Source organism: Pundamilia nyererei, unplaced genomic scaffold, assembly GCF_000239375.1.
Source record: "Pundamilia nyererei isolate P.nyererei 1_Seehausen unplaced genomic scaffold, PunNye1.0 scaffold00043, whole genome shotgun sequence".
NCBI classification, from domain to species: Eukaryota; Metazoa; Chordata; class Actinopteri; order Cichliformes; family Cichlidae; genus Pundamilia; species Pundamilia nyererei.
Window position 1 is genome coordinate 2,291,322 of NW_005187444.1, and position 19,602 is coordinate 2,310,923.

General features: G+C 38.1%; 1 protein-coding gene across 7 annotated transcripts in view; it reads left to right on the top strand.

Annotated features, from left to right (window-relative positions):
* LOC102214496 (pleckstrin homology domain-containing family A member 7-like) overlaps positions 1-19,602 on the top strand; it is a 143,403-nt gene that overhangs the window by 3,861 nt on the left and 119,940 nt on the right. Inside the window, exon 1 of one of the 7 annotated variants that reach the window (XM_013910436.1) lies at positions 12,300-12,637. The exons of the other annotated variants lie outside the window; for them this stretch is intronic. Coding sequence (XP_013765890.1) covers positions 12,486-12,637 — 152 coding nt within the window. The 5' untranslated portion in view covers positions 12,300-12,485. Of the gene's footprint in view, positions 1-12,299; positions 12,638-19,602 lie in introns of those variants that run through there. 7 annotated transcript variants of the gene reach the window in all.

A 19,602-nucleotide genomic window follows, 5' to 3' on the forward strand; every position in this document is an offset into this window, starting at 1 on the left:
TATATATTCAAAATTCCCAGGAATACTGATCTACTTGGTTACACTTTTGAGTTTTTGCTGAAACTGCTTGAAGGAGATTAAAGTTTATTGTCATATGCTGATAAATTGCACAGTAATACTGAAAGGTGTTTCTAAATTGATAAACACCGTAAATATCAGCATGATCTTAATCAATAAATGTGTGAATTATGGTGGGAGTGTGAATATAAACTCAGTGCATTAGCTGCTAAACATTATTTCTTTACTGTCCTGCGTAATTGTATCCTTATAGAAAAGTGCCAAAAATTGACTGCAGTGAAAACAACAATGAAACTGTTTTACAAAACCTCACAAAAGATGCTCACTGGTTTTTTGTTTTGTTTTTTTAGTTGATATCTGATAAGTGAAAAAGATGAATGTCTTGGGGCTGTGTTGTGTTCTGCCTCGTTATCCCTGATGCAGGAGCTTATCTCTGCATCTTCAGTGATGTATGAAATGAAAGCAAAATTCTCACTAGAAAAAAAAATGCTCTTTGACCCTCCTTTGTCCTCTCAGTGAGGTAAAACTTTAAGATGCAGTTATTTGGCGACTTTAAACTTTAAAAAGATCTTTTTATGAAAAAAAGAGTCATAAAAAGAGTTTGGAAATTCAGACCATATCTTTGTTGTAAAGAGTCCAGATCGGTTGAGCAGAATAGTTTTGTGTGTTTGGCAGTGTAATCCAGCAGACAGAGAAGGAAAAACACTTGTTTAGTGCCTGAACAGAAAAGTTTGGGACTTTGGTGGTATTGACTCGGAATTTCACTCTGGGTTTCGTTCAAAACGTGAGACTTCAGATTGCAAATGTGAAGACACGCTGAGACCTACAAGGACTGGACAAATCGTCATGTAAAGGCTTTTTTTGCCTACCAACTTTGAGAGGATTGAAAGTCAGGAGGGAATTCAATAAACAGCTGGAACTAGCTGGAATTTTAGCAGTAGACAGAGTTATTGTATGCACTGAGTGTGAGATTGCGTAATTTGAAGATAAAGTTAGAGAGGCAAGACAAAGATGGTTTGGACATGTGCAGAGGAGAGAGTGCAAATATTGGATATATGATGTGAAATATGGAGCTGTCATGCAGGAGGAAAAGAGGAAGACCACAGAGAAGATTCATAGATGGAGCAAAGGAGGACATGTAGAGGGTTGGTGCAAAAGCAAAACAATAAAAATGTTTTATTTATCCATCCAGCCATCCCTTTTCCTTCACTTATTCAATTCAGGGTCATGCGGGGTGGGAGCCTATCCCAGCTGCCATAAAGAGAGCAGGGGTAACCCTAAAGAGGTCTCCAGTCTGTTGAATGGCTAACCACCATTTATTACTGATTGTTTATATCTTTGGAAACCTAGTTTAGCATTCATGTTTTTTTCCTCTGTGTAGGTATTTACATAAGCTTCTGTAGGAAGGAAGGTTAACACCTGTTAGAGCGCTCATGGGCCACTCAGTTGTTCAGTAATCAGTGTTTTTAAGGTCCTGAAATGTCCTTAAAACGCCCTCAGGCAGATTTAGTGCTTTACATTTTCTCTGTGCTGAGAGAATTAAGTGGCATTGCAGATAACAGAGAGAAACGATTGGTTATGTTGCACTTTATGGTTTTCTTTGTGTGGAAGCTCTTTTTTTTTCTTTTTTTTTTTTGGCTTATGTTTAAATACTGTCTGCTTCATTGCAGATCACTATTTGTGGGGTAATTAAAAATCTTGTAAGCCGTGACCGGGGATATACATTTTTGTTGGGATTGTCTAAAAATAATCCTGAATGGGGATATTGAAAATACATAAAATCTGCAGTTACTGTCTTTTTAAAAATATCTAGTCTCGTGTATGTTTTTTTTTTTTTTTTTAATAAAACCTTTTATTTTTGCAACACTTTGATTTAGCTTGGCATAGCGCTCAATCCGTGATGTAATTGGCCATCAACCTGTTGGCAGGCAGTTGCTTTGTTTGAGATGCATATGGCTTCAAAGTATGTGGTGCAACCACCACCACCACCACAGCCTTGATGCTTTGCGTCGTCTTGATTGTGATGCACCCTCGCATTGCGCCACATATTCTTGAGGAGCCATCTCTGTCTCAACAGTTCGTTTCATACTAGACGTCCTTGTAGTAAAGCTCTCTGCGAGCCTGATGAAGATGCCACGTATAACTTACACTTGGGACGTGGGACTCATGCGGTCGCATGCTCTCCTGTGCACATATACATGTTCACACTCGCATCTCTGAACTCTCTGAAATGAATGTGGGGAGTGGCTTCACTGGTCCGTCATCACAAAACAAAACACAAAAAATAGGAGGGTGTCTCTGGGCTTAGTGCGACTGTGCGTTTGTAGAAATGCTAGTTCATTTTTCTGTTGTAGTGGGGATTTGACCTGTTTGATGGTTAAAGAGTGCATGATCTTTAGTGTCATTATACAGAGCACAATGCAATTGGGATTGGATCAGAGATGATAAAAAAAAAAACAATCCCCAAACTAAACAGCAACCTAAAAGACAAAAATAGACTTAGCCAGTGTAAAGTGTCAAAGCTTGCAATATCTTAAGGAGTACACATCCCTCTGACGTTTGATTCATTCAGACTGATGGCAACCTGTTGGCAGTCTATCTGTATTTATCTATTAAACAGCAATTATTTGCAAACCTTTGACAAGTCGAACTCCAGCTATTTAGTTTCTGGACAGGTTCCAGAACGTTCTCCAGTCCAGCTTGGAATTGGATATAAATATATAAATTGTAGTACATACAGTCCTATGAAAAAGTATTTGTTACATTGTTTCAGTTAAAACAAATTTTCTTTAGATAAAGATAACTCATAAAAATGAAAGAAAATACAATTTTAAACATACCTGGAAAAATATGCAAATGCAAATGTGGATTAAAAAAACAACAACCAGATTTTAACTCTTGAAAACAAGAAGCCTCCTGCTTTGCTGAAAACTATGTGAACATGTATCTGTAATGTCTTTTTTAAAACTCATTATACCTCGATTGGGATTCAAAGTAGATACGATGCTTTCAGCTCTTTAGGTTAACCGCAGTAGAAATAGTAATTTATAGCATTACATGCACATCATTCTTCAGTGACGCTCAAGCATTCAAGTGAAATAACAATAAGCACATTCCTGAGTCTTTGGGGGGGTCAAGCTTCAGGTATTTCAGGTATTCTTAAGATGATAGAGATACGTCTGGAACAGGAACAAACATTTTAGTTTGTCCTTGTTTTAATTGGCTTATGGCTGATATTTTTTTGAACAGAAAAAAACCCATGGTGAATTAATAACACTCTTGACATCTAATATCCTTTCCACGTCAAAGCCATACTATTTATCTAGAGGCCGAATTTATGTAACAGCCCCCCAGGACTCCATTGTTGGAGCCTCATCTATCTGGAAAAATGCTTTTCATGTTTTTATTACTCGCAAAAAGGACGATGCAGCTCCCTCTGTGTATCTGTGCGGATTTTGTTTGGCCACTCCGTGACACTGCTAACAGCGTGTTTTTAAGAAAAACAGCTCAATTTTATTCCTTTCCCCATTACAGCACCTATTATTGATGTCCTGTTTTAAGGTGGACTGGATGTACCGACCAGTTGATTGTATCACATGTAATCTCAAGTCTGCTTGCAGATTTGTGGAGGTGAGGAAACGGGCAGGGTTTGAACATCTTTTTCCAGCTCTGTTCCTGCATTATTTAGATATTTCTGACAGTTTTAACCAAATGCAGTGCTATGAATTCTCTCTTTGGAGAGACTGCGTGAAAGTGTACTCTGTAACCTCTTATAAACCAGTTCTTTTTCATTCATTGTTGTCTATGTGCATAACCTGTGTCTAGCTTGGTGACTGGAGTCACAGTGTGAGCATAGTCACAGGTGAAAATGTTTAATTTTTTTGTCACAGCGACACAAGAACGTGATTGTCTTCAACATATCTGTGCGGCTCCCAGAACTGTTGATGAGCTCACTGTAGACAACAATCAAGAGCCAGATCGTTTGTCTGCCCCTGGCTGTTTGCTTGGTTACTTCATTTCCGTCTGTCCCCAAACTCGGATACAGTTGTTCTTTGCCTGGACTTGCTTTAATAATCCTCTCTTATACTCTCCCCTGGACAAGGGGGATGTAAGTATGACTTGGGTTTGTTTGACGAGTTCCTCTGCTGCAGACAAGACCCTCTCACGTAACCTCTCTTCAGAAGTTGTCCCGAGGCTGTTTGTTTAAGCATGTTTGAAATAGTTCCCTGGTTGTACCCGTTTTGTGATTTTTCGCCCTCATAGCTATGTGCATGCACACAGACATGATGTCTGATTCTGTCTTCCCCCGAAGGGCCTAAAAACAGATTTTCTTCCCCCTTATTCTGCAGCTACACCCAGCAGGGGGCTCCTGGTACAGGGAGGTGGGGAGCATTGCCAGTCTGGCCCAAGAAGGGATAAAATTCTTGCAGGAAAGGCTGCATGACTATAGCTTCACTGGAGGGGATTGAAAGAAGGCAGGGGGCAGTGAGGAAAACTGAAACCAATGCCATACACACACAGTGAAACAAAGAAGTAAGTGAGCAGATCTGAGAGATGTCAGATTCCTGTTGGGTAGATCAGCTAGCCCAGTCCTGCAGGCTTCAGTCTTGTCTTTTGCCATTATCCTGGATATTACTTTATCTGGAAGTAGCTTTTTTCCAACTTGTTAATGTTTTATGTGTTTTTTTTTCTCTATCAAACAAAAATACCAAATGTTTTAGGATTCTTAGATGTAAAGTTTGCAGTCATGGTTTAAAAAAAAAAAGTTTTACCCATCAGTGCTTCATAATAAATCATGTGGTCCTTAGGAGCTCCTTAAATGACTTGAATATAACTTCAGACAGAACAAAACACAACAGGTTTTACCATTTCTTTATTTATCTAGGAAGTACAAAGCTAAAATGCTGAAACAGTATGCGAAGAAACTAAGTATACCCCATGATACCGTAGCTTGTAGACCCATCTTCAGAAGCAATAATTTGAATGATTCTGTATAACTTTTAGTCTCGCACATCATTTTGGAGGAACTGTGGCCCACTCTACAGAGTTGCTTCAGTTCATTCAGGTTTGCAAAATCAGATTCTGGGGTAAATCCACCTTGGGAAGACTGGCAGCTGTGTTAAATGTTTCCTTGTTTGTGAATAATCTGACCATAGATTGATATTGTTTGGAAGTGGGCTTATAACACTTCTTACATTGATAGGAACCAACAATTCCTTCTCTAAGATCATTGATTACCTCCTGGATACCTGAATGTTTCCTGATTGCTGCCAACACCTCTGCTTTTATAGGGGTAGGTACACTTTGTCAGTTATTGAGTACATTTGTATTAGCAGCACCTGGCTCCCACTTTCTCTCTTAATTCTCATGGAAGCAGTAAATGTGGACTTAGTTTTTCACATACTGCTTCTGCATCTTTGCTCAGTTTCGAAATGATGACCTGGTATAATATGTCATCTTGTTGTTGTTCATCTGAGATTGTATTTACTTAATTTCTAGACCTGCTAAGGACCAGACGATTTATTATCGTTATTTAGATATAACGATATTTTGATATGTAAAATCTGTAAAATCTGCTACAAATATAAACACTCGAGCTTTGCCTGAACGACCGTGACACTGACACTGAAAAACTAAGGATGCAGGTTGTGATGAGATGATGATCTTCAAAATTGTGTTTGGTTCCTCTGTCATTTGAATTTGGCGTGATTGGCGGGGTAAGCACAATGATAGTATCACGAAGCCGTGACAAAGAGGCTTCTCTCAAAGCAGCTTACAATAATGTCGGGAGTATGGATGGCCTTGCAAGACTTAAACACTTTAAGGCTCCGAGTTACATTGGCTGTAGATAGCATCGGCACTGCTGCTGAGTAGTTTTTGTCCTGTAATGTTGACTTTGTTAAACCTTCAAACGGTTTGCTGAACAGGTATGCTTCTTTTTTTTTTTTTGTCAGCAGTGTGTGGGTTCCAGTTTTTATCAGTGTCACACATTCAGACCTTCAACCCACCCAGCATGACTGTAGTCTTGATGGAAAAAGGGAAAAAGAGCATTTCCATTAAGAGAATACAGTGCTCCTACTCTCTCTCTGCATTGTAAAATAGCCTTGAATTATTATCAAGCAAACAATGAACAGGACGCAATGACAAGATTAGTAATGAGTCACAGCAAAAAAGGTATTTTTGCCTGGAAAGATGGTGTATTATGGATGTAAGCTGGATGATGTATTAACAAGTGTTTTTCATTTCTCAGACCCTGGGTTTCTGATGAGTGCTTGCACCCTAGGTGAACACGAAGCTGAATGGACCTAAATATAGGTGTTATGTACAGAGAAGGCTTTGCTGTATTAAATCTGAATCCGCATGAAAGACCGTTTTGATGTGACTTGAAACGGGTAGTAATACACAGGAAAAGCATGCTTTTCCTCATTTTGATGGAAAATCTTTTTCGAGTTTTTAATAAAACTGAAGAACATAGGGCTGGTTTGTGCTCGCCATCTAGAGCCCTTTTGTTCTTAAGTGAAAAAGAGGCTTTGTTTTCCTGTGGAGCCCTGGCTAAACCAAAGAATCAACAGTTCTCTGGCAGACAAATAAAGCCTGGAAGAGAAAGCTTTGACAACAGCAGATTTTGTTTTTAATTTTATTGTTTTCATTGGTTGAGAGTGCTGAGCGATTTCTGCTTTTCTTCCTAGAACAGCAGGAAAGTTAAAGATTATTTCATGCAAATGTCAGCCCAAGGACAACATTTATATCTAATGTGGTCTTCACTGGCTTTCTTTCTGTTCTTAATAGCATTCCCTATAGATATTTACTTCTAACACCTGCTTCTCTACAAAGGACTATTTCTTAACATGTGCCAGGATTATATTGGTTTTCTGACATGCCTTTGCCTCTCAGACTGTCATCTAACACACCTAATATAGACTTAATGTAAATTAGTAACTTCCCAAGGTGTCGAAAGGTAAATAATCCTCTCACCTGCTCTGGGCTTTAGCTTATTTGCTTCTAAATAGCTAAAAGCTGTAGAGGTCACAGTGTTTTTTCTTTGGTATTTGACTAGAACAATGCCAGTTTTATGTATATGACAGTTTTAAGCAGCACCTAGTTCATTTTGACCATGCTCTTTTTTTTATGCATTAAAAAATCCCAAATCTCCCTGTGCAAGAATGTTGGCTCTGGAGTGGAGCAAATATTTGATGTTTGCTCGCCTCATAAGGTGGGAGAGATTTTTATAGGATGAGGATGTTTGTAGTGAATGACTTTGGAAACAAGATGAGTGCATTTTCATCAGAATTTAGAAGCCTTCCCATGAGATGGCATCTGCTCAGGCTGCTTCTATTACCTTTTCCTTTTCTTTCACGGTTTCCCCCAGGCTTTTCACATACACGGTATGTGAAAAGCAGTAGCTTAGTAGATGTTTCAGTAGCTGATTTTGGTCAGTGTCTTACCTATTCTCTGTTTCTCTTACCTTCAGTTGCTCACCACTCTTTGTTATCAATGTGAGAATTGTGAAGAGTTATTTCAGTCCTGAAAGCCTTGCCAAGGGATCTAATACACTGCTTTTTGTCATGACTATAGTATAAAAAAGTAAATGTTCTGATAAGCAAGTCTTCACAGAAGTCCACCTAATGAAAATACTTTTCTGGTATTGTTGTACGAATTCTATATAAATTGGATGAGTCAAGCATCCAGTCATCACTTATTCAGTATTGCTAATATTGCACCAGGTTTTGACAATTACGCCTGATTTCATTTTGGACATTTTTAGCTAATGCGCCCAAAAAAAACGATGAGCCATTCCCTTAAATTCTTCCTTCAACCAAGGTTTTAGGGACTGTGGGTGGAAAAATGCACCCGTCTAAATAATGTTTCTCAAATGATTCCAATTTAGTTATTTGAAGTAATTTGGTAATGAAAGCTTAAGTTAAAATAAAGACGTTTCTGATCAAAAAAAAAGTAAGATCAAAAAATGAGATTTAAAACTTTGAACTGCAGATGGAGGTATCAATGAAAAGACACAAGATGAGTCAGTGTTTATATCTGACTCACTTTATTCATCCTGAAAACCCACAGAGATTCAGACAGCATCTCCACTGGCTAATGATTTGAAAAAAAGCTCTCTGTGTGTTTGTGTGCTTAATCACATTCTTTCACTGGTTCGTAATACTGGAGAAACTCTTAACTCTGACCAACTTGAAAGACTTCTTTGATCCTTTTAGACTCATTTTATACTTATTGCAACCTGCACTTTGATAAAAGTGTTTATGTCTTTGCACTCACAAAGCACTGTTTTCAAATGTCGGTGTTACAGGATGTTAAGTGTACATGACCTGCAAAGATGAGATTGACATATTACTTTGTGCAATACTGAATAAAGACAATAGCACATCAAAATTTAACAGATATTTGTGACCTTTAATTTGCATGGTACACATGTTTCTCTGCAGTTTCTTCTGGAATTACATTTTCACATTATGAATAAATTCCTTTGTATCAAACCATACCTAAAACTTATTTTAAATACCTTTGTAAAAGGTTGTTATCTTATGTGTATGGATGAACATATATGAAAACTGATTTATTTCCTTTGTATCTAATGAGCTTTAAATCATGAGAATAGTACAGCATCTACAGAAAAGAGACATGTATGTGCTGCTTTATATAGATTATAGAGATTAGAGGGATAACTGCCCAGCTCACTGTTTTTTACCCACTGGATTTTAGTGTGGATTAAACAAGTGAAACCCAATATGTAAATTACTGGGCTTTAAATGTGGCAGTGATAGGCCCTCATCAAACTCACAGCATTTCAGGTTTTTGCTCTTAACTATAATTTATGCGTTTCCTCAACTCATTGTTGTGTCAAACAGACTCCACAATCCACATACTGGCACTTTCTTCAAGGAGTAGTTTTCCTGACAGTGCACCTTCAGTATTCTTAAGGGACTCTTCTCTTCTTTTCCTCTTCTTTTGTCTTTCTCTTTGGGAAAGACCTTAGTCTTTAGGGTCGTGTGTGTGTGTGTGTGTGTGTGTGTGTGTGTGTGTGTGTTTAACACCATCTTTGGAGTTGGTCTGAAAATGGATCTCTTGAATATTTAACCTTGCCCTGAGGCTGTGGTATTAATCCACAGACTCTTACAGAGAATCTGAGTACAGCACTGATCTGGCAGGCTGATATGTGCTTTATTGTGACATTTAATGGGAATATGATGGATAAGATGTAAAAACAAAGCAGGATGACAAGTTGCACATAAAATTTCTGTGCAGCTTTTTGTGTGCTTTTCAATTCATACATATGCTGACAAACAGAGAAAGGGGTCTGGTATTGGATAAATAGCCACAGGCACCCAAAAAAGTTATTAAAATGATTAAGAGGCTTACAGCCGTAAAATGATTATGTGCATGTGAACAATTTTAAAATGACTGCTCCAAATGGTCCTCCATTTTAAAAGGGATTGCGATCCAAAACATGACTACACATTATAATACTTTTGGTAATTGCAGATCTTTTCTGAACTCTTAATGACAAAGTGTCCTGTTGTGATCATTTACAAAGTCCAGAATGTTCTGAACACACTTGACTTTTGACTGGTGCCTTTTTCATTTGTCTTAATCAGTTTGTAGGGGTACAAAGTTCAAAATGAGTTTTTTTTTTCTATTATGAAAAGGAAATACAAAAAAAGAACCATTTAAACATTCATAAACTCACATACCATCTATTGAAATGTCAGCCACATCTGATTTCCTGCATGTTGAAAGATGAGAGTGCAGTTATGTCTGTCATGTCCCGCCACTGTACTCAACAGCTATTTTTCATATCAGAAAACATTAACCTCTTGCTGCTTCCCCTTTTGCACAGTCAATCTAAATTTTTATTTGAGCTTGGAAAATAAACTTTAACACTGTTAACAGTAGGGATGGGACTCCAGAACCGGTTCTTGTAGAAAACTGGTGTCTGGTAGTCTAGTTTGTTTGAATTGTTAGTCTGCCTGCGCATCGATCCAGCTTCTTGCGTTTGCGCTGCAGTCAGCTAATTTCAGTTGACGTGTCAGAGGAGGGAAATGGCGACGGAGTCTGTGGCATGGATATGGACGTTTATTTTTATTGCATAAAAGGATGAGATAAATGGTAAAGTGCAAATTGCATCCAGAAAACAAACGACTGCATTATTCTGGTAACACAGCTTCGGTTCTTTGCAAGCATCTGTACAGGCAGCATGCTAACGCTAAGCTAGCCAAGAACCCTTTTTCCTTTACATTACTTCATTTCGAGTAATGAAGTAATGTACTGCATTACTTTTAAGAAAGGTGTTCTGTGTAATATCTGTAATAATGATGTTTTAAAGTAACAACTCCAACAGTGATCACAACAAAGAGGGGAAATACCACAACAAACATGCCATCATGATCTTTGTTCGAGGGGTGGCTCAGTCTATGAAATCAACCATTCAATACCAATACCCTTAAACATACTATGCTTTGTCTAAATGAGACTGTAATTTATAGAATGAACAACAAGTTATGCTAAAGTCAGTATTTTAGCAGTCAGTATAAAACTATAAATTGAGGTCATATGCTAGTTTGTGTATTGATCATTTTCTATACACAATCTTTTTGCTGTTATACTTTGCAGACTCTAAGAAGAATGCAGCATCAGGGCATAATTTTTCATGTCTGGAGGCTACACCCATCTTCTATACAAAGTATATGGTTTGCTTTGTATCAGGTTGCGTTAGTTTAAAAAGCAACTTAAAAAGACAGGGTCTTTGATTTGGTTACTTTCCTTTGGCTGTGTAGTACATCAGCCTTGGCTTTTTCTGTTACAGAGCTGCTTTGCCAATAGTAGACTTCATGAAATAAATCCTTTGATTTTACACTACCTGAATTTTAAGATGTGCTAATTATTGTTTACATCAGTGAAGTGTTCTTGGGCCTGTGGCCTTGAATGATTGTTGGAACCTCTCCTAATCCCAGGATCTTCATAAATTAAAGTCACCTTGGCTTTGCGTAACATTGATTTTTCCCTTCTTTTCCCTTGTATTTTTTTCTGCATCCTTTGACCCCCCCCCCATTTAATTTTTCTGTTTTGCCTGCTCCTGAAAATAGCAGGTGTGGAACACTAGCAAGCCACACTATGACGAACGATAGATAACGCAGTCATGGCAGTGAACAACAAGTCAACATGATCTCTCTTAGGCAGGTGATTCTAGGTGAGGAAACCAAAAAGCAACAATAATTTTTATGTCTTGACTGTATTTGCTTCTCTTACACATGCGAGTAACTTCCCTTATTTACTCGCATGTGTATTGATTTGCACGGCAGTGATCCAAGTAAAAGGCATTGTTGCTGTATTTGATAGAAATATTTTATTTATTTTTTTGTCATAATTTAATAAACAATAATGTCCATTATCTTTGAGTAAATAAACCCAGTTAACTAGGAAAGGTATTTGTTGTTACAACACTAAAAAGGATGTTGTTGGGGTGTTTGTAGGAGGGAGGATGAGTTTGAAGGACAGACATGTATTTTAAGAAGTTGTGGAAGAGAGGGGAATTGACTGCACAAAGAGTATTTTGTGGTTGTTTAACAGCTGTTTGATGAATTGCTACAAATATGTAGCAATATATATATTTTGGCACTCAATGGCATAGCAAAGCAGATCTATTGTCCATAAAAAGAAACGGCAAAAGATCCTCAGCTTTTAGAGTCTGAAAGTGGCCAATAAAGGACAAGAAAGATGTGTTGTTGTTTTTAAAAAAAGGCAGAATTCTAATACCTTGTACTCAACACAGACTAGAAAGAGTCTGTTTTTATTTTCTCTAAAGGTCTACAGAAGATTGTGCTATAATAAACTTCAGACATGGGAAAAAAATGCATGAAATGTAGAGCCTACAAATGGAAACATGGAGCCAAATCTTATTGCAACTGTTGAATTTCTCCGCATGAGAAGCCCACACATCGCTGCAGCGTAGGACTGACTTGTCTCACTCTTTTCTACATGACTGTTGTCTATGAAGAAAAAACAAAGCTCGGGACTGGAAAGTGTGGGGCGCCCATCTGTGTTCCTCACTGAGCAAACGAGGACAGACACAAAGGAGGGATTGAAGGCCTCAGATGGAAACAGTGAGAGAGAGTAACAACAAGATGCTTGATACAATGTTGTGGCCCTTAAAGTCTGGCTAGCTGTGGGAGACAGTAACACTTCTGTCAGAATAAGGAGGAGGGCAAAGTTGCCTGGGGCAGGCCACCAAAACATTTGTAATGTAGCCTGGAGAGAGAAATCATCTGACGCGTACTAGGGTGGTCAGAAATGGGGAGTGGACAGAGAGAGGACTGGTGACACTGGACAGGACAATAGGAGTAAGATGCTTACAGCTGGCATGGTGGGAAGCAAATCAGGAACCCGTAGGAGATACCAGTAAGAGTTGAACCACCTAGTCATTAAACAAAGAAGTGTTTTGCTGTCGAAGGATGGGTGCCTGCTGCAGTCGTGACCCCACACGGGAGATCGGTCAAGAGCTGGTTCCTATCAAACGTCACGCCGTCTGGCCAAGGGCAGCCAAGGTAGTCACTAACCTCGATGACCATGAATTCTCCACGTGGGATCTCACGTGTCACACAAGGTAAGCCTTCGTACATTATTGTTTCTCAACACACCAGAGTGAGGCACTGACCTCTGCAGAGGTGCTGTTACTGTGGTCCCATATTAAAGTTCTTTCTTGTGCCAGTTTTTTTTTTTTTTGCTATTCCTCAGGAACATGAAGTGCATTATAGCTCATTAACGTCTTTGTTTCTGGAAAACAACAGTTCCCTTCGGTACAGTATATTGCCCTGCTGGCACATAATGAAACACGTTGAGTGTGGTGGTGGTTGTCAGTTTTATGGGATTGTAATGTTATACAAGAGGCATAAAAGAAGGCACAGACGCACTGAACAAGTTGTGGGTGTGTCTACTGGCAAGCTTTAATGTGGCTTCAAACTGACAAACAGCTGAAGATGCACACAATGCTGCATGAGTGTAGTCATAACGCAAAAGTTGTTGCTGTGTCTGGCGTGACAGTGTTTTACTGTATGCACACAAACAGACAGATCGTCAGCTGAATGTTAACATAAGATTAATTCAGCTTAAGGTGTGTGAGAGCTTTAGTGGGATACTCAGCACTTTCCTTACTCTCAGTCAGCTGGTAGATCATAAAGAGGCCTTGGCACAAGGACAAGGCTGAGGAAACAAGGATGACATGGGAGGGTGATTTGTCCTAGAGATCATTGACTGTATCTTTATTAATCTCCCATTGTCTTTCACATACCTAAATCAAGACAGAACCTGTCACCAGTTTGGCAAAAAACCAAGGAGGGCGTTGGCTAAATCTGCTTTTCAATGGGAAAGAAATGCCTTCAGTTAAAAATGGAGTTGTGCTTTACAGCATAGCAGCTAGAAAAGAAGATATGAAAAGTCGAATTTAAACATGCTACGATGTATTCACTAGTCAAAATACAGATTTCTGGATTCAAGTCAAGTCAGCAGTAAATTGAGTAAATAATGTCCAGTGTAAACACTGGAGTGCCTATAGACACGCAAAAGAAAAATGAATGAATAAAATGAAACTGGGGTTTTAATTTAAAACTTTGAGGTTAGTGAAGAAGACATCACCCCATCTTTAAAGCTGGAATAAAATTCAACATTATAAGGTTCATCAAGTTATAGTTTAAGCCATCTGTGAAGTTTTCAAGCTGTTTTTTACATTTTAAATCCCGCTTGCAATACCATGAAACACAGAAACAAACATCTTGTGTAGAAGAGGGAGAAAGTTGCCTCATTTTATCCTGGAGGCATTCAGAAGATGAACCTACCCACAGAAACCCAGAGCATAACCAACAAGAAGTGCACAAGACCAAATACTTGTATATGAAGGATTCATATAAGCTCTAGAAATGCTGTAAACCTTCCACCCTAACCATATGGTAATGGGGGCAACTCTTAAAATTGCCAAAAACAGATAAATAAATACACGTGTAGACATTTGAGAAAGTGGCCATAGTGATCACTTGATTTATGTTTGTTGTCTTAGTTGCTAGATTCAGGTCCTAATCAGTATAGCATGATGATAATTTATGGTCCAGTTTCAAGTAAATAGACAAAGCAGTGTATGGTTTAGAGGGTTATTACACTGCGACTGACAAATGTCCACAATGGAACCAGTGTATGACATTGTCCATATTTTATAGAAAAATTATAGAAATATTTAGGGAAAACTCTTTATAGAACTACAAAAGTGCTTTACATCAGCTATCTGCCAGGCGCTGTTCTTTAATTCTCTGATTTCGTAGTTAAAATGTACAAATATGAAATATCCGTGCATATATGGAAATCAGCAGCACTCAGTGTATTATCAGTCAGCCACAGCTGACAGCACAGAACATGAGTGTTTCGTGTTTGACATTGGAAACACTTTGTTCTCTGTGTGTTTCTCTCTGCACTGGTAGTGGGAGTAGCTCTCTGGAGGCATCTAATGCTTTTAGCTTTAATGTCTGTTATGGGTGGAGAGCTGTTGCTTTTGTATCTGGAGATGTAGTCAATTATTCAGGAGGAGGATTTAGTTACTAAATGCTCTCTTAAGGTGACACATTTAATTATCACTAAAAACAACTAATAATGGGAAGGACTTGCTTTACTATTTCTCCCATTCTCCACACCTTTAAAAAAGGTCTCTGACTCACTCGCTGTATTAATATTGATCCAATCATGAGAGTAATGGCAAGCGGCTGCCACCAAGTTTCCCTGAAGAGTTTAGCCTGGTTAGATGTCAGATTTGTTTGTGCACCCACTCCAAGGACTGAACAAAGTCCCTTCTGTAGTTTGTTTCAAGGATGGTGGTGGTGAGATCCTTTGGTAGATAAAGACTGAAGAGATTAAAGAGTAATAAAAAGATGACTCAACAGTTTAAAAAAAAGAAAAGAAAAGACGGTTCAGAGTTTGTGGAATAATGGATGTGTTTCAGACTTACTTAAAAATTAGTAGAGTACATATATATTTTTATCCCGCTTTAAAAGGTTATCAATTTATCTTTTAGATATTTGTACCAGCTCTGTCTCGCTGTGGCTTTTTCAGTTATGATAGAAAGAAAAGTGCTGATGGTTTTGTTATTGCTAATTCTTGATGCTTTTTCCCTGACTGAAATATCTTAACAGCTGTCAGATGAATTGCCTTGAAATTTTATACAGGCATCAGATGTCTGAATGACATTCCCATTAGCCCCAATGTTTTCTTTTTTCTGCTTTTTTCTACAAATGCTAGCAAGCTAAAATACATCAATATGAAACCATTTTATATCTATATTTTTATGCCTCTGAGCCAGCAACAGCTGTATATAGAGGAAATATATTAGGTTGTCCTTCCATTTCTCATTAACATGATATCCAGGTTGCACATTGTAAATTTTATTTTTGAGTGTATATACACGTTTAACTTTCAACATTTTAATAGTAATCAGTAATAAATGCATAGGAAATATCAGAAAACTTTACATTAGCTGACTCGCAATCAACCATATAAGCCCGATAACTCTAGAACTGTATACCTCTTCTTTGTTAACTCTCCACGAAATCCAGTTCCCAAAGGCACCCCTGAAAATGTATTGAATTTATTCCTCCTATGTCAAAAAAATCTAAGTTCCTGTTTAGTAGTCACTCATCATTAATAACTTGAGTTAGAGTAAACGTTATGATGTAACAAACTATGACAATTGGAAACCAACTTAATTAATATTAAAACAAGTTTCAAGACACAGTCTTCAGATCCCCGTATTCATCCATTATTAGCTTCCTTGTGAAAGGGTAGCAGTCTCATGAATGTAGGCTTTTGCTTCTTTTGGTATACCAAAAATCTGTGCTCTGTCTTTGTGGGTCTTTAGTAGTGTAGTAGGGATGAGAATGCTGCATGACATTGAGCTTCCATCTGAGATTTGTGCTTTTTGTGCACTCCTGCCACCATGATGAGGTAGAAATATGCTGGTTGACCCCTGCAGAGAATTTGTTTTTCCAGCTCTGGCTGCTCTTAACACAGCCACATTGTCTTTGTTTTTCAAAATCTCAATCCTTGTCCATGGGGCTGCATTGGGCTCTTGTTTCTGTCCAAACAACTGGCTATTCATATTATAAAGTTATATTTTGTAAGACTCAGCAACTTCGAAGTCCTTTTTTTAAAGAAGCTGAAATCTCAATTTTCTTACTCTGGTATGTTAACCAGCCTCTAGCACTTAGTTCTAATATTTCTATATATATATTTATATTTCTATATATATGATTGCTTTTGATTGCAGACTCTTTATGCAAACTTTTGGACAATAAAAAGTCCTCATGGCTTGTGTGTCACAATCAGTAGAGGTGCTCTTACTATGGGCCACTTTATTCTCAGGCGGTATTTCTGCTCTGCATCTACTTTGACCCCGTACCTGAAAATATTTTGCAACTTTATAGATGAACTTTATGGTTTGAAAACCTCTATAATTAGCAACATTGAAGTATCTGTCTGCTTCTCTATGCTCTAAACTATTGACCTTCACAGTATGACTCTGTGACATTTCCAAACAATGGGAAGGCAGTGACAGAAAGTTTAGCAAGTTGACAATTTACCCATTTCTTTTCTTTTTCTTTTTTAAGGCTTAGTTTAGCCTTTGTTCATGCATAACTTTCCACACTCTGTCTTACAAAATTGCATTTTGAATGCCTCATTTAAACCACCACCATATATTACACAGGTTCATTATAGCGAACACTGAGTGGTGGTTAAAAGAGAACACCTTATGCTAGCTGTATTTTAATGAACAGAGAATAAAACAATTGTTTTAGATACCTTTGATTTGCCAACATATGGTTATACATTTTTTTATATAATATATAAAAAGTCCCCATCTAACCCCTGTGGGTGGTCTTTATCCTTCAAGCTTGGGTAGTCTACCAGAGGCCTGGGAGCTTGAGGGTTCTGTGCAGAACGACTGCGCTCATTTGGACAAAGATCTTGGATGTTGATCCTGTGATCTACTGGAACCACTGTTCTAGCTTGAGGGTCACTGAGTGCTCCGAACACCACTGGGACAACTGTTGCCTTCATCCTCCACATCTTCTCCTCTCTCAGGCTTTGGTACTTCTCTTGCTTCCTGATGTTGATATCACTCGGTATAGCTACATCTATCACTGCGGCTGTCTTCCTCTGCTTGTCCATCACTACTATGTCTATCTCCAGTTTTTCTTTATCTGAAAGTCACACAGGATCTTAGCTCAACCACCCACCCATTTTGACCTAGGGACCTCTAGGCCATACTCGGCACACATGTTCCTGTATATTATGCCGGCCACTTGGTTATGGCGTTTTTGCACCTGGCTGTCATGTGCTGAATTGTCTCAGGAGCATCTTTCTGCAGCCTGCACCTGGGGTCTTGCCTCGAGTGTAGACTCCTGCCTCTATGAATCTTGTACTTACGGCTTGTTCCTGCCATGATTAATGCTGACTTTCAGTCCAGCTTTGTCTGGTCAGTGGTAGGATTTCTGGATGTCAGTCACTTCTTCTGTCTGCTGGTGGTACATACCACACATGGGCCTGGGTCCATGATGGTTCCTTCTTAATTCAGGTGATGTCCAAGCCAGTATGGCTTAAGCTATCTCTCTCTTGCTCATATCTAAGGTAGGCTTGGTTAACATGGGGAGGTCTATCTTAGAGACTCTTACTAGATACAGATACAGACAAGTTTAGAAGTTCCAAAGTTGTGTAGTAAACTGAACTTCAAAGGATGACCTTGAATATCCCTTTGTGTCACCATTGTTAGTAATTTTTAAAAACATTTTTTTTTATAATTATTAGTCCTTTATTTCTCCGGGTTAAAAAAAAAAAATCATTGAGATTAAAAATCTCATTTCCAAGAGAGACCTGGCATCATGGCAGCAAAAGTCATGCCAGGTCTCTGTGATGGTCAGACAGTGAGCTTTTCTTCTACTCTTGGCACTAACTGGCTTTTACTTACAAGACTATTTGAAGGCTAACTGAACTGAGTCATGTTTGGGTGAGGAGACTCAGTGAGGGACTGGTCATTACCATTTCAGTCAGAAGTCAAAGTGATTGAGTCCAGATCAAAAATTAGGATAAAAGACAATAAAGTACATGCAATATGATATCTTCTGTGTTTGGAGGCAAAGTTAATAGGCTGCAATTTATATCAATTTGAAATGCGCCTATCTTAAGCAGATCCAATGCACTGTAGGGCATGATTTCCAGTTAGCACTGCAGAGTCAATATGCATTGTGAGAACTAATGAATCTTTATTTTTTATTTGTCTCTATTGCCCTACAGAAAAAATATTCTGCATGCAATCACTGAGAAGCAGCTGGAGGGATCCTAATTTAGAAAGCTTGATTTAAATGTCTATTTCTTGTTGTTTTTTTTTTTTGTTTGTTTTTTGTTTTTTTTTCAGAAATAAAAGCAAGCATTACATAAAATTTATAAATTGATTTGCATGTCAGTAAATGTAAAGTATTTGAGCCGCATGCAAAGCATGACTTGGTATTTGGAGACTTTATTACTTTCTTCAGTGGAGAAACCCTTTTTGGGAAGTACGGCAGTAAGATGTTTCTTGTAGTTTGCAGGAGAATGTGAGGGAGGGATTTTGGCCGACTCATCTTTACAGAATTTTGTCCCTGAGGTCCTTTGACAGCTCTTTGGTCTTGCCCACGGTGGTGGAGAGGTTGGAATGGAAGAAATGGACTTTGTGGACAGGTGCGCTTTATACACATTTCAAGTTGAAATTAGGAGTCTCTGTGATTGATTGGTTTGTTGGTTGTGTCAAATTCCAATCTGTGGGAGCAGGGATTCTGGCGGGGTTGTAGGGGATAAGATTTTTATTTCATTAATGACATGCAAATCAATTCATAACTTTTATGTAATATGTTTTTGTTTGTTTTTTTGTTTTTCCTGGATTTTTGGTTGTTGTTCTGTCTCTCCATTAAAATGAGACTACCATAAAAATTTGAGACTGTTCATTTCTTTGTGAGCAAAATATACATTCAGCAGTGGATCTAATATAATTATTTCCCCACAGAAGTTCAATGGAGTAAGATTAATTTCTGTTTATGTAATATCACTAGAATTACAAGCTAAATTGCCTTGCCAGTATGACTGTAATCATTATGCAAGTCAAATGTTGGCAAAACAAAGTTTAGAAATATGTTCTGTGATGTAGTAGGTAGTGATAGTTATTTTTTCTCCAAGATGAACTAATACTAGAGATGACAGAGGAGGGAAATAGGGGAAATTAAATTATTTAGGAAGCACAGGATGATATGATGTGCTATAAGAGGTGATTGAAGATTCGTCCCTTGTTGTCACCTAAGGCATATAAATCTCTAGTTTCATTAGCTTCACTGTCACATTACAGCAAGAATAGTAAAGCTAGCAGAGGTGGGACATAACGAAGTACAGCTACTTTGTTATTGTACATATCTGTACAATAACAAAGTAGCTGTACTGGATCTTTTTTTTTTCTTTTTTTAAACAAAGGTATCTGTACTTCTACTTCAGTAAAGAATGTCTGTACTCCCC